Here is a 16,314-nt window from a genome sequence, read left to right as displayed (position 1 = left end):
TCTTTTTTTTATTTATTTTATAGAACCAGTGATTTATCATGTCTTTGTTCACACTTTCCCCTAGGACAGGGGTGGTAAACCATTTAAGTGTCTCCAAATTGATACTGATCTAAATAAAATATCTTGAATGACCTTTTGTTTATTTTATTGAACATTAAAGAAACATTATTGTTTAGTATTTTAAATCCATAATATAAATGAACAATTACATTAAATAAAACTAAGCATTTCACTTCTTTTTGATGAGGACAAATTCAGCTAGAATGGAAAGAGCTTATCATAAACTACACAGAGGTTTATTTCACCACAATCTGTATTAATGACAGAAATACAAGTATGACTGAGAATAGGTTATCCTAATTGACGAGATTGCCTGTGCTTTGACATGAGTTGGCGGTTACAGAGTTAATCTGAACCATCTGCCAGACTCATTTACAACAAATTCTATTAGGGTGGTTTTGATTTTGATCAATTGGAAACAATCACAGTCATGAAATAACTCATTTATTGTTTTTTTAAGCAGTAACACAGCTACTAATATTGTGCAGTGTAATTTAATAAATGTTATTGAACTGCGCACTCTGTATCCATCAATTGTTGAAAATCGCTCAATAATAATGTTCTCTGCAGCTTTGAGTGACTATATTTCCAATTAGTTAGAAAAAATGTTCTGAGTAAGGAACAAACGTCATCCGGTCTATAGTATCAATACTGAGAGAAGAAAGGTAGGTAGGGATGGATAATAAAAATAAACAGAGAGATAGATAGAGAGACATACAGATAGATGATAGACAGAGACATACAGATAGATGATAGACAGAGAGACATACAGATAGATGATAGACAGAGAGACATACAGATAGATGATAGATGATAGACAATAGACAGAGACACATACAGATAGATAATAGACAGAGACATACAGATAGATTATAGATAATAGACAGAGACATACAGATAGATTATAGATGATAGACAGAGACATACAGATAGATGATAGACAGAGACATACAGATAGATGATAGACAGAGAGACATACAGATAGATGATAGACAGAGAGACATACAGATAGATGATAGACAGAGAGACATACAGATAGATGATAGACAGAGAGACATACAGATAGATGATAGACAGAGAGACATACAGATAGATGATAGACAGAGAGACATACAGATAGATGATAGACAGAGACATACAGATAGATGATAGACAGAGACATACAGATAGATGATAGACAGAGAGACATACAGATAGATGATAGACAGAGAGACATACAGATAGATGATAGATGATAGACAATAGACAGAGACACATACAGATAGATAATAGACAGAGACATACAGATAGATTATAGATAATAGACAGAGACATACAGATAGATTATAGATGATAGACAGAGACATACAGATAGATGATAGACAGAGACATACAGATAGATGATAGACAGAGAGACATACAGATAGATGATAGACAGAGAGACATACAGATAGATGATAGACAGAGAGACATACAGATAGATGATAGACAGAGAGACATACAGATAGATGATAGACAGAGAGACATACAGATAGATGATAGACAGAGAGACATACAGATAGATGATAGACAGAGAGACATACAGATAGATGATAGACAGAGAGACATACAGATAGATGATAGATGATAGACAATAGACAGAGACACATACAGATAGATAATAGACAGAGACATACAGATAGATTATAGATGATAGACAGAGACATACAGATAGATAGATAGATAGATAGAGAGACAGACACATACCATTCATGCCGTATAGATTGTTGTCCTGCTGGCTCGCGCCCTCTGTGGTTTGGCTAGAGGAGGCATAATGGAAGGTTTGGCCAGGGTTCGTGCCTACAGGAAAGACAGGAAAGGGTTAGTTTCTAGGTCACATGTTGGGTGTAGAGGAATCAACAGGAATGGAAGTTAATAATTGTTATGTGAAGCGAAGGAGAAACACAAGTCAGGGGAACAGGTCTCGGCCTGCACCTGTGTGACTCAAGCTACCTGCAGGCCCTAACTGTGCTGTGGTAGCAAATAAAGAGCCTTGTACAAAGTGTTGCCAGATCTGCACAGGTTGCAAGAGGGAGTTTCTAGACCATAGAGGAATGCGCTCTCTCTTACTAAGTTCTTGACGCAGAATGAATGAAGATTTAGTGGCTGCTACTGATTTATAGCCTCATGTAGGGGATAGTGACACAACAATTGCATTACCTCATTTAAAAACAGAAGAGATTTAAAGGTCAAATGTTCCTGAACCAGGGGTGTGTTTCGGGCTAGGCCAACTAGGCCTGTGCCTAGGGCAGCAGATTTGAGATGCTAAGTAAATAAATATTTGTGAGGTGATATCTTCACACACTTATGCTCTCCAAGTCTTGTATTTATTCATTTAAATAGTGATGAATGACTACTGATTAGTAGGGGTACCGAGCCCCACCATGCATCTCTGGCTTTCTGCAGTAAAACATATCTGAGACAAATATGAACGTATTGGGAAGTAATGGAGTTTGGGGGCAGAGTGGTTAAAATGAGGGTTCTCCTGGTAGCTAGAGCAGCGCAAAGACTAAATACACCATTGTCCTTAATCCACAATTATAAACAAAGTTAATAAATTATAGATTTGATTCTCTGGAACAATTCAGGTAAAACTTGTCCAAAATGTAGTGCCCCAGTGAAGGATCAAGTTCCAAACCAGATCATTTTAAAATACTAGTAACATAGATACAGCCTCATTTTCAGTCAAATTAAACAATTAAACAATTACCTTCAGGAAAAAAATTGGGACATGCAAATTGTTCTGCCCAAGGAGGTCAAAGTAAATAAGCAGTAGATGAGTTTAGAAGCATTAATATGGCGCTTATATGGTTAATGTACATATGAAAGAGTAGGGTCTAAAGATGCTGAGCTGTGCACTTCCTACTAATGTCCATTGGCTTATAAATATTTTATTGGATAGGCTTGGTGGCCATTAACAGGATGTACCTAACAACCAATGAGAATAAACATGAAATGCCTATCAGCCAATGAACATTAACAGGAAGTGCCTATCAGCCAATGAGGATTAGTAGAAACTACACAACTGATACAACGTTATTACTTTTAGTTTTACGTTAAAAAGCTTTTACTTCACAATATGCATGCAAATAAAAAGATATATTATTAGTATTTCTATAAAACCAGCTATAGAGAGAGTTTGCAAAAGACTGATTACAGAAAGAAAAGGAAGCAGAATCTGATTTTATTCCCAAGTGCTTTATTTGATTTGATTCCCCATGCATTGATTTTGCAAGCGGATTTAGAGCTGCCCCATGGTTTGTTTTTGCAGCAGTAGCTTCCCTGTTTGATTGGTGGAAATCCCTAAAGATTGGTTTTGAACCTGACATAACTTTTATACCTTTCATAGAATATGGAGAGGAGCTGAGGCTGGAAGGTTCTTCTTGGGAGTCCCATTTTCTGACATTGAAACTTCCTACAAAAAGAGCCAAGTACACTTTGCTACCATCATGATAGAAGTTGTGCAAATCCAGCTGCTAACAGCGACACAGGATGTATAATGTCTAACAGCGTACAGTGACACAGGGATGTATAATGTCTAACAGCGTACAGTGACACAGGGATGTATAATGTCTAGCAGCGTACAGTGACACAGGGATGTATAATGTCTAACAGCGTACAGTGACACAGGATGTATAATGTCTAACAGCGTACAGTGACACAGGATGTATAATGTCTAACAGCGTACAGTGACACAGGGATGTATAATGTCTAACAGCGTACAGTGACACAGGGATGTATAATGTCTAACAGCGTACAGTGACACAGGATGTATAATGTCTAACAGCGTACAGTGACACAGGATGTATAATGTCTAACAGCGTACAGTGACACAGGGATGTATAATGTCTAACAGCGTACAGTGACACAGGATGTATAATGTCTAACAGCGTACAGTGACACAGGATGTATAATGTCTAACAGCGTACAGTGACACAGGATGTATAATGTCTAACAGCGTACAGTGACACAGGATGTATAATGTCTAACAGCGTACAGTGACACAGGGATGTATAATGTCTAACACTGTACAGTGACATAGGGATGTATAATGTCTAACAGCGTACAGTGACACAGGATGTATAATGTCTAACAGCGTACAGTGACACAGGGATGTATAATGTCTAACAGCGTACAGTGACACAGGGATGTATAATGTCTAACAGTGTACAGTGACACAGGATGTATAATGTCTAACAGCGTACAGTGACACAGGATGTATAATGTCTAACAGCGTACAGTGACACAGGGATGTATAATGTCTAACACTGTACAGTGACACAGGATGTATAATGTCTAACAGCGTACAGTGACACAGGATGTATAATGTCTAACAGCGTACAGTGACACAGGATGTATAATGTCTAACAGCGTACAGTGACACAGGATGTATAATGTCTAACAGCGTACAGTGACACAGGGATGTATAATGTCTAACACTGTACAGTGACACAGGATGTATAATGTCTAACAGAGTACAGTGACACAGGATGTATAATGTCTAACAGCGTACAGTGACACAGGATGTATAATGTCTAACAGCGTACAGTGACACAGGATGTATAATGTCTAACAGCGTACAGTGACACAGGGATGTATAATGTCTAACAGCGTACAGTGACACAGGATGTATAATGTCTAACAGCATACAGTGACACAGGATGTATAATGTCTAACAGCGTACAGTGACATAGGGATGTATAATGTCTAACAGCGTACAGTGACATAGGGATTTATAATGTCTAACAGCGTACAGTGACATAGGGATTTATAATGTCTAACAGCGTACAGTGACACAGGATTTATAATGTCTAACACTGTACCGTGACACAGGATGTATAATGTCTAACAGCGTACAGTGACACAGGGATGTATAATGTCTAACAGCGTACAGTGACACAGGGATGTATAATGTCTAACAGCGTACAGTGACACAGGGATGTATAATGTCTAACAGCGTACAGTGACACAGGGATGTATAATGTCTAACAGCGTACAGTGACACAGGGATGTATAATGTCTAACAGCGTACAGTGACACAGGGATGTATAATGTCTAACAGCGTACAGTGACACAGGGATGTATAATGTCTAACAGCGTACAGTGACACAGGGATGTATAATGTCTAACAGCGTACAGTGACACAGGGATGTATAATGTCTAACAGCGTACAGTGACACAGGGATGTATAATGTCTAACAGCGTACAGTGACACAGGGATGTATAATGTCTAACAGCGTACAGTGACACAGGGATGTATAATGTCTAACAGTGTACAGTGACACAGGGATGTATAATGTCTAACAGCGTACAGTGACACAGGGATGTATAATGTCTAACAGCGTACAGTGACACAGGGATGTATAATGTCTAACAGTGTACAGTGACACAGGGATGTATAATGTCTAACAGCGTACAGTGACACAGGGATGTATAATGTCTAACAGCGTACAGTGACACAGGGATGTATAATGTCTAACAGTGTACAGTGACACAGGGATGTATAATGTCTAACAGCGTACAGTGACACAGGGATGTATAATGTCTAACAGCGTACAGTGACACAGGGATGTATAATGTCTAACAGCGTACAGTGACACAGGGATGTATAATGTCTAACAGCGTACAGTGACACAGGATGTATAATGTCTAACAGCGTACAGTGACACAGGGATGTATAATGTCTAACAGCGTACAGTGACACAGGATGTATAATGTCTAACAGCGTACAGTGACACAGGGTGTATAATGTCTAACAGCGTACAGTGACATAGGGATGTATAATGTCTAACAGCGTACAGTGACACAGGGATGTATAATGTCTAACAGCGTACAGTGACACAGGGATGTATAATGTCTAACAGCGTACAGTGACACAGGATGTATAATGTCTAACAGCGTACAGTGACACAGGGATGTATAATGTCTAACAGCGTACAGTGACACAGGATGTATAATGTCTAACAGCGTATAGTGACATAGGGATGTATAATGTCTAACAGCGTATAGTGACATAGGGATGTATAATGTCTAACAGCGTACAGTGACATAGGGATTTATAATGTCTAACAGCGTACAGTGACATAGGGATTTATAATGTCTAACAGTGACACAGGGATCTATAATGTAGAACAGCAAGTGTTAAACACTAAGAGTGGTCTCGTCACTCTCCTGAGTATACTGAGTATTAGTGAGGCACTGATTTCTCGGCTGCTGCATTAAGCCACAGGTGGGAGCTGGGTAATCCGGTCAGTTTGCTAATAAGGAAGCTGCCCTGTTTATAGGCTCCAGCCTACAAACCCCCACTCATAGCCCCCAATATTCCCCATGTGTGCTCTCTCTAACTGGCCTCAGCAGAGAAGGAAGCCTAGCTTACAATGTGGCAGCACACATTGCTTTATGGCTAGTAAAACTTTATACTTGTTTTTTGTATATTTAGTAGAAACTAATATCATTTAAATAAAATACATGTGCAGATTATTTTCAAGCTAAGCTTTGATCTCATCATTCAATCAAGCGTTCATTTAGTGTTTTATTTGCCTTTAAATACTCAAGCACAGGTTTTACTCTTGTGAATACCGCAGTTGGAGTATTTACACTTCTCATGTTAAAGAAAAAAACCTAATACAATGTTTTCTGTCTAATGACAAAAGACAAAATTAATTATTTGTAATCTCTAATAAGATCTCAGCAGGACTTTAGGCATTGAAGTGGTTCTTCTAGTTTTTAATAATGTTTTTTGTTAAATCAAGAGATATTTGCCTGTCAGGAATAGATAGTCATGAAATTCATATTAGATGGAAGTTAAAACAATATTAACAATTCTGCATTTTTAACCTTCATGCAGGAAAGACTGAATTATGTGTTGTTAGTTGTTGTCATTTATACCAGCTTTATGTATTTTGGTTTTGCTCCAGACTGTACCCATAAATTTCTAGCAATTCTCTCTTATTATCTTCTACTCTCTCCTACAAACCTGGCAACTCAAGTTTACTTATAAGTTAGGGTGATGGTTCCAGATATATTTAGGTATGTGACGACAAATGCATGTGTCTCAGGAGAGTCCCCTGTGTGCATAAATATGTGAGATATTCTCAATGGGAACAGTTATCACTGTGCTAAATGTTTCTCCAACCCTTCGCGTTTTCAGATCCTAGTAAATGTGATACTGTTGTGCACTGGTCACTATATGAATTTAGCTAGACATTCACACACTGTGACCTACAGTCACTACTTGGAGATTGAATATTGAGATAGACTATGTGTTATCATTTTAGGGATGGTAAATTCTAAAAAATGATAGTCGAAGGGTAGTGTAAATTAGTTGTTTTCCTTTCATTAAATGGAAATGCTAAATTTGCTGTTTTGAATGCTTCATTGTATTTAATGACATTGACTCAAATAGAGCATACAATTGAAAAAAAATATTGAGATATTTGGTGTTGATGACAAAACTCTGGACAAAATACAAGGGATGCCCCAGCTACCTATGAACGCTATGGGTTTAAATTCAGTCCTGCATGTCAGGAATTTCACTAACTCACAGGTATGACTAACTCACAGGTATGACTAACTCCCAGGTATGACTAACTCACAGGTATGACTAACTCCCAGGTATGACTAACTCCCAGGTATGACTAACTCCCAGGTATGACTAACTCCCAGGTATGACTAACTCCCAGGTATGACTAACTCACAGGTATGACTAACTCACAATAACTAAACCTTCTAGAAGATAACAGCAGACCACTTGACAAATTGTTTCCATTGAAATTAGGGTACACTTAATACCCTGAATCTTTTTCCTACTACTGTATCCAATCCTTATTTCCTGCACACAGGCAGATGTCCTGCATCCAATGGTGCCCATACTGTACCTTTTGTCCCATACATATTGTTGAGGCTTGAAGCTGATGTGTCCGTTAAATTACGACCAGGGGATGGTGGCTGGAAGGACTGTCGGCCACCTGATGAAGATAACAGAGTACTTGTCATTAAAATCCTATTATCTAACCGTTAATGTCCTAGCCCTGAAAGTTTTGGCACTAAGTTTTCATTTCATAGGGTACATTTTGTAGCAATTTATTTTAATGTCACCATTTAGTTTCATGCTAGTGTCTGTCATCAGTTCTCATGTTGTTATTTTCGGTCTATTAATCTGAGGATCAAAATGCCGTTGTAAATTATTTTTATATCATTCTCTTCAAACAAAAGCAGCAAAGCATAAAAAAATATCTGTTTGTTGTTTTGTGTCCAACTCCAGCAATTGTAGATTGGCCAAAAAATGAAGTTTACAAAAATATTTATATTTCTATGTAAAAAATGGGAACTATTCACTGCCAATCCCATTGGCACCATTTCTGTTGGACTGATGGTCAAATGTGAGATACAGACTCAACAAATAAATGGCAGCCAAATGTAATGATTTGACAACACACAAGTGGGAAACTCGGCATTTGCAAAGACTGAGTCATCTCTAGTTTTGTATTTATCATATGGTACTCTTCTTCCAATGCAAGTTTAAAATAGGCCACCTACCTTAGGATTAATTGTGTGTGAAATTCAGCTCATTAACCATTTTACATTGTGATCTAGGGGTGATCGAAAGTTTGGCACTTTAAAAAATAATGAATGTTGGCCACATTTGTTCCAAATTAATGTTAAATGTTTGCCAAACATTGCATTTATTTATTTTTTTGCAGACAAATATTAACTTTTTATATCAAGTATAACATTAAAATATGTAATGTAACATTTCAATAGTGAAACTTGTGATGGAATCTGTGATCAGCCACACCCCAAACAACGGAAAGCTTTTATAGCAAATCTGTAATGACCTGTGTTTATATATACAGTATATACACATCCTGTGTCCTATCGTATTTACTCATTTTAAGATAATGTGACATCACTATATGAGTTTACTCCTGATCACATGGATAGAATCAGTGACATTTAGAGAGTTCTTGGAAGGACTTCCTTGCAGATTTAGTTACCTTTTAAATTAAAGAGGGAGCCGAATCTTCCAAAGGACTCATTTGGCTGACTCCAGTCTGAAGTCAAGTCTTTCATCATGTATCGGTTCTCTCCTGAAACAGAAATTTAATTGAATTAATGATAGTCAAGAAGATATCTTGGGCACATTTTTTGTTGCAAGCATATTTGCATTTGGATAGATCTGTGCACATGAATATGTAAATATCATGAATGTGACATTGTGAGTTTCTGAAAGCTCTATAAAATTAGATTTGTTATTATGAGTTTTCAATGCATAAAGAGATTGTGTGTGCGGAAACCCATATACAACAAATAAATATGTTTTGTATGAAATTAAAATACTTGGGGGATTTGGAAAGCTGGGGGAAATTTGGAGAGCCCTGTGCAGATTGGAAAGCTTAATACCAGCAGAAAACATACATACAAGGTTTGTAAAACTCTAACTGAGGAAAAGGCGTGTGAGATTTACAAACATTGTACATATGATGAAGTAGAGACCTGTGAGATTTCTCAGTCCATGTAAAGAAGGGGACTGTTAGATTCAGGAATCTCTGTATGTGAAAGATCAGGACCTTTGATTTTTTAGATTTTTATAAAGTACTGTACATGTGAAGAAGTTCTGTTTGTGTATGTACATGTGAAGAGGTTCTGTTTGTGTATGTACATGTGAAGAGGTTCTGTTTGTGTATGTACATGTGAAGAGGTTCTGTTTGTGTATGTACATGTGAAGAAGTTCTGTTTGTGTACGTACATGTGAAGAGGTTCTGTTTGTGTATGTACATGTGAAGAGGTTCTGTTTGTGTATGTACATGTGAAGAGGTTCTGTTTGTGTATGTACATGTAAAGAGGTTCTGTTTGTGTATGTACATGTAAAGAGGTTCTGTTTGTGTATGTACATGTGAAGAGGTTCTGTTTGTGTATGTACATGTGAATAGGTTCTGTTTGTGTATGTACATGTGAAGAGGTTCTGTTTGTGTATGTACATGTGAAGAGGTTCTGTTTGTGTATGTACATGTGAAGAGGTTCTGTTTGTGTATGTACATGTGAAGAGGCTCTGTTTGTGTCTGTACATGTGAAGAGGTTCTGTTTGTGTCTGTACATGTGAAGAGGTTCTGTTTGTGTATGTACATGTGAAGAGGCTCTGTTTGTGTCTGTACATGTGAAGAGGCTCTGTTTGTGTCTGTACATGTGAAGAGGTTCTGTTTGTGTCTGTACAGGTGAAGAGGTTCTGTTTGTGTCTGTACATGTGAAGAAGTACTGTTTGTGTATGTACATGTGAAGAAGTACTGTTTGTGCATGTACATGTGAAGAGGTTCTGTTTGTGTATGTACATGTGAAGAGGTTCTGTTTGTGTACGTACATGTGAAGAGGTTCTGTTTGTGTACGTACATGTGAAGAGGTTCTGTTTGTGTACGTACATGTGAAGAGGTTCTGTTTGTGTATGTACATGTGAAGAGGTTCTGTTTGTGTATGTACATGTAAAGAGGTACTGTTTGTGTATGTACATGTGAAGAAGTTCTGTTTGTGTATGTACATGTGAAGAAGTTCTGTTTGTGTACGTACATGTGAAGAAGTTCTGTTTGTGTACGTACATGTGAAGAAGTTCTGTTTGTGTACGTACATGTGAAGAAGTACTGTTTGTGTACGTACATGTGAAGAGGTTCTGTTTGTGTACGTACATGTGAAGAGGTTCTGTTTGTGTACGTACATGTGAAGAGGTTCTGTTTGTGTACGTACATGTGAAGAGGTTCTGTTTGTGTATGTACATGTAAAGAGGTACTGTTTGTGTATGTACATGTGAAGAAGTTCTGTTTGTGTCTGTACATGTAAAGAGGTTCTGTTTGTGTCTGTACATGTGAAGAGGTTCTGTTTGTGTCTGTACATGTAAAGAGGTTCTGTTTGTGTATGTACATGTAAAGAGGAGGCTCTGTTTGTGTATGTACATGTGAAGAGGTTCTGTTTGTGTCTGTACATGTAAAGAGGTTCTGTTTGTGTATGTACATGTAAAGAGGAGGCTAGTGAGTTTTGGAATGAGTAGAAGAGAGCTGTGACATCTGTGGGGTTCTGTAGGGTCGTCTCTTTAATAGGTATAAAATACCAACCAATGCCATGATAATTTCACATATAAACTAAAGCTACCAGAACTGATTTTAAATGATAATTTGTTCAAAATGAAATGCCAATACTTTTACGCTATAACCTAAACACAAGATCATAATGAGGCTCAGAAGCATATAGCATTGTTACAAACATTGTTGCAGACACTGGTGTTCTATAGATTTGAAGAAAAATGTGCACTCCTGAGTCTCATGGACAGCAGTGAAGTATCTGCAAAAGATTCGGCTAGATTACGAGTTTTACGTTATGAGGGCTGCGGTGCTACCTTGCACGTTATTGTCACCGTTCACTTTCCTACAGCGCTTGTATTACAGGTTTTTCTAAACCTGGCGTTAAAAGGCAAGAAGTCAGCGTAGAGCAAACTTGTGCTCCATACCTCACTCCAATACCAGCGCTGCTTAAGTCAGCGTTGAGCTGTTTGTACGTGCTTGTGCACGATTTCCCCATAGACATCAATTGGAAGAGCCAGCTCGGGAAACTACATTTATGTTTACACCTAACACCTTAACATGAACTCCGAGTCTAAACACCCCTAATCTTACACTTATTAACCCCTAATCTGCGGTCCCCGACATCGCCGACACCTACATTATATTTATTAACCCCTAATCTGCCGCTCCAGACATCGCCGACACCTACATTATATTTATTAACCCCTAATCTCCCGCCCCCAATGTTGCCGCAACCTACCTACACTTATTAACCCCTAATCTGCCGCCCCTAACATCGCCACCACCTACCTACAATTATTAACCCCTAATCTGCCATCCCTAACGTCGCCGCCACTATATTAAATTTATTAACCCCTAAACCTAAGTCTAACCCTAACACCCCCTAACTTAAATATAATTAAAATAAATCTAAATAAAACCTACTATTAATAACTTAATAATTCCTATTTAAAACTAAATACTTACCTATATTTACAGGTAAATTTGTATTCATTTTGGCTAGGTAGTTATTAAATAGTTAATAACTATTTAGTAACTATTCTACCTAGTTTAAATAAATACAAACTTGCCTGTAAAATAAAAAATAAAACCTAAGATAGATACAATGTAACTATTAGTTATATTGTAGCTAGTTTAGGATTTATTTTATAGGTAAGTATTTAGTTTTAAATAGGAATTATTTAGTTAATGATAGTAGGTTTTATTTAGATTTATTTTAATTAGGGTTAGACTTAGGGTTAGGGGTTAATAACTTTAGTATAGTGGCGGTGACAATAAGGGCAGCAGATTAGGGGTTAATAAATTAAGGTAGGTGGCGGCGATGTTAGGGGTGGGAAATTAGGGGTTAATAATATTTAACTAGTGTTTGCTAGGCGGGAGTCCAGCAGTTTAAGGGTTAATATGTTTATTCTAGTGGCGGCGATGTCTGGAGAGACAGATTAGGGGTTAATATTTTTATTATAGTGTTTGCGATGCGGGAGGGCCTCAGTTTAGGGGTTAATAGGCAGTTTATGGGTGTTAGTGTACTTTTTAGCACTTTAGTTATGAGTTTTATGCTACAGCGTAGTGTAAAACTCATAACTACTGACTTTAGGCTGTACCGCTCACTTTTTGGCTTCCCAGGACAAGTTTGTAATACCGGCGATATGGAAGTCCCATTAAAAATAGACTATATGCAAATTGCGTAAATTGATTTGCGGTAAGGCAAAAAAAATGTGTGGTGCCCCTAAATCTGCAAGACTCGTAATACCAGCGGTAGTAAAAAAGCAGCGTTATAACGCTGCTTTTTTACTCATAACACAAGACTCGTAATCTAGCCGATAGTTTTTAATTGTATGTTATACCTGAGACTAGAACGTTTTATTTTTTACTTCCATATACCCTTAATAAAAGATACTTGAGACATTTGGAAACAAATGTATAGAAAAAGAGAACACTAAATTGTGCTAGCTTCTTTTTAGTGTTTAAAAGTTTGAAATTTTAAGGAGTTAACCAAAGATCTGCTCCAATCAATATCTAATTATATCAGCGCATTGAAGCATCTCTGTTTGCAGTTTTATCGACTTACGATACTTTTACTGTAAATATTGTTATCCCTCCCTAATGCAGATAATATCAAGATAATGTTTCATTTGTTCTTATATAAATGTTTAGCTGACGCACCAAAACACAGCTTTGTTACCCAAAAACACATTGACAAAGACTCAAGAGAAATCTGTTTCATTTGTGGTTTAATGCAAAAAAAAGGGAGGTAACCAGGAGCATAAAAAAAAGCATGACAGGGAAAATAACTGCCGACAACCACATTAAATTCAGAAAAGCAATTAAGTCCCCCGCATGCTACCTGTGTAGAATTTCCTGAGGAATGAAAGACGGCAGATTACATTGCCTGGATTAAAAAAAAGAAAATACTGATTCTAAGAAGGAGGAATTAAAAGAAAACTATTTTGTTTGCGTCAAAGGGCAAAGCCCAACTCGCACTCCAAAATGTATCAAATCCTGTCATTTATTTAAAGAGACGTAAACACGTTATTTAATTCCCTGTTTGTTTTATTGTTAGAAATGGATTTATTAAATTGGTCCTAATCACTTAAATACCTTGGTTTTCATAACGACAACAGTTTGGAAATATCCAAAGAACAACCTAAATACACAGATCATAAAGTGCTTGCAAGACGCTAAATGTTCCTTCCTTGTTTGCATGAAAGAATCATTAAAGGGGCAGTCTAGTTAAAATTACACTTTCATGATTCAGATAGGGAGGCCTATTTAACAATGGTCTTGCGGACCTGATACGAGTGCGGATCAGGTCCGACAGACCTCGCTGAATACGACGAGCAATACACTCTCCGTATTCAGCATTGCACAAGCAGCTCACAAGAGCTGCTAGTGCAACGCCGCCCCCTGCAGATTTGCGGCCAATCGGCCACCAGCAGGGAGGTGTCAATCAACCCGATCGGGTTGAATTGTGGCGATTGTGGGTTATGGAGCAGCGGTCTTTAGACTTCAGACTCGCCAGAAACACGGACCCACGACCTCCATACGGAGCTTGATAAATGGGCCTCAGGGCATGCAATTTAAACAACGTTCCAATTCACTTTATAATCAAATTAGCTTTGCTCCCTTAGTGGTAGTTTTGAAAAGCTAAACCTAGGTAGGCTTAAACTCATTTCTAAACCGTTGAAAACCGCCTCAGAGCATTTTGAAAGTTTTTCACAGTTACACAGTACTAGTTCCTGTGTGCCATATAGATAACATTGCGCTCACTCCCGTGGAGTTATTTAGGAGTCTGCACTGATTTGCTAAACTGCATGTCTGTCAAAAGCACTGAGATAAGGGGGCAGTCTGCAGAGGCTTAGATACAAGGTAATTACAGAGGTAAAACATATATTAATATAACTGAGATAAGGAGCAGTCTGCAGAAGCTTAGATACAAGGTAATCACAGAGGTAAAAAGTGTATTAATATAACTGAGATAAGGGGCAGTCTGCAGAGGCTTAGATACAAGGTAATCACAGAGGTAAAAAGTGTATTAATATAACTGAGATAAGGAGCAGTCTGCAGAGGCTTAGATACAAGGTAATCACAGAGGTAAAAAGTATATTAATGTAACTGAGATAAGGGGCAGTCTGCAGAGGCTTCGATACAAGGTAATCACAGAGGTAAAAAGTGTATTAATATAACTGAGATAAGGGGCAGTCTAAAGAGGCTTAGATACAGGGTAATCACAGAGGTAAAAAGTATATTAATATAACTGAGATAAGGAACAGTCTAAAGAGGCTTAGATACAGGGTAATCACAGAGGTAAAAAGTATATTAATATAACTGAGATAAGGAGCAGTCTGCAGAGGCTTAGATACAAGGTAATCACAGAGGTAAAAAGTATATTAATATAACTGAGATAAGGGGCAGTCTGCAGAGGCTTAGATACAAGGTAATCACAGAGGTAAAAAGTATATTAATATAACTGAGATAAATGGGCAGTCTGCAGAGGCTTAGATACAAGGTAATCACAGAGGTAAAAAGTATATTAATATAACTGAGATAAGGAGCAGTCTGCAGGGACAGTCTGCAGAGGCTTAGATACAAGGTAATCACAGAGGTAAAAAGTATATTTATATAACTGAGATAAGGGGCAGTCTGCAGAGGCTTAGATACAGGGTCATCACAGAGGTAAAAAGTATATTAATATAACTGAGATAAGAGGCAGTCTGCAGAGGCTTAGATACAGGGTCATCACAGAGGTAAAAATTATATTAATATAACGGAGATAAGGGGACAGTCTGCAGAGGCTTAGATACAGGGTAATCACAGAGGTAAAAAGTATATTAATATAACTGAGATAAGGAGCAGTCTGCAGAGGCTTAGATACAAGGTAATCACAGAGGTAAAAAGTATATTATATAACTGAGATAAGGAGCAGTCTGCAGAGGCTTAGATACAAGGTAATCACAGAGGTAAAACGTATATTAATATAACGGAGATAAGGAGCAGTCTGCAGAGGCTCAGATACAAGGTAATCACAGAGGTAAAAAGTATATTAATATAACTGAGATAAGGGGCAGTCTGCAGAGGCTTAGATACAAGGTAATCACAGAGGTAAAAATTATATTAATATAATGGTGATAAGGGGACAGTCTGCAGAGGCTTAGATACAAGGTAATCACAGAGGTAAAAAGTATATAAATATAACTGAGATAAGGAGCAGTCTGCAGAGGCTTAGATACAAGGTAATCACAGAGGTAAAAAGTATATTTATATAACTGAGATAAGGGACAGTCTGCAGAGGCTTAGATACAAGGTAATCACAGAGGTAAAAAGTATATTTATATAACTGAGATAAGGGGCAGTCTGCAGAGGCTTAGATACAAGGTAATCACAGAGGTTTAGATACAAGGTAATCACAGAGGTAAAAAGTATATTATTATACCTATGTTGGTTATGCAAAGCTGTGGAATGAGTACTAAAGGGATTATCTGTCTTTTTAAACAATAACAATTCTGGTGTAGACTATCCCTTTAAATAAAATAAAATTACATCATCAGCAAGTGCATAATACAAAGAAAATGCAATCACACTTTTACTCTGAATTTTAAATAAACAGTAAAAGAAATTCGGACAAATTTCAAAATTTGTCTCCATTTTCCGGCCGCCGGTATCGTGCGACAGC

At 37.5% G+C, this 16,314-nt stretch overlaps 1 protein-coding gene across 2 annotated transcripts in view; it reads right to left on the bottom strand.

Moving 5' to 3' along the window:
* TRIM29 (tripartite motif containing 29) overlaps window positions 1-16,314 on the bottom strand; it is a 104,571-nt gene that overhangs the window by 9,716 nt on the left and 78,541 nt on the right. The window contains exons 5-8 of one of the 2 annotated variants that reach the window (XM_053689819.1): window positions 9,075-9,167; window positions 7,956-8,045; window positions 3,419-3,493; window positions 1,786-1,878 (exon numbers count right to left, since the gene is read on the bottom strand). In XM_053689819.1, coding sequence (XP_053545794.1) covers window positions 1,786-1,878; window positions 3,419-3,493; window positions 7,956-8,045; window positions 9,075-9,167 — 351 coding nt within the window. The remainder of the gene's footprint in view (window positions 1-1,785; window positions 1,879-3,418; window positions 3,494-7,955; window positions 8,046-9,074; window positions 9,168-16,314) is intronic. The other variant, XM_053689820.1, reaches the window with a different exon arrangement.

Source organism: Bombina bombina, chromosome 8, assembly GCF_027579735.1.
Source record: "Bombina bombina isolate aBomBom1 chromosome 8, aBomBom1.pri, whole genome shotgun sequence".
Taxonomy (NCBI): domain Eukaryota; kingdom Metazoa; phylum Chordata; class Amphibia; order Anura; family Bombinatoridae; genus Bombina; species Bombina bombina.
The sequence above is the reverse complement of the archived record's forward strand: the minus strand, read 5'-3'. Positions and strand labels throughout refer to the sequence as shown.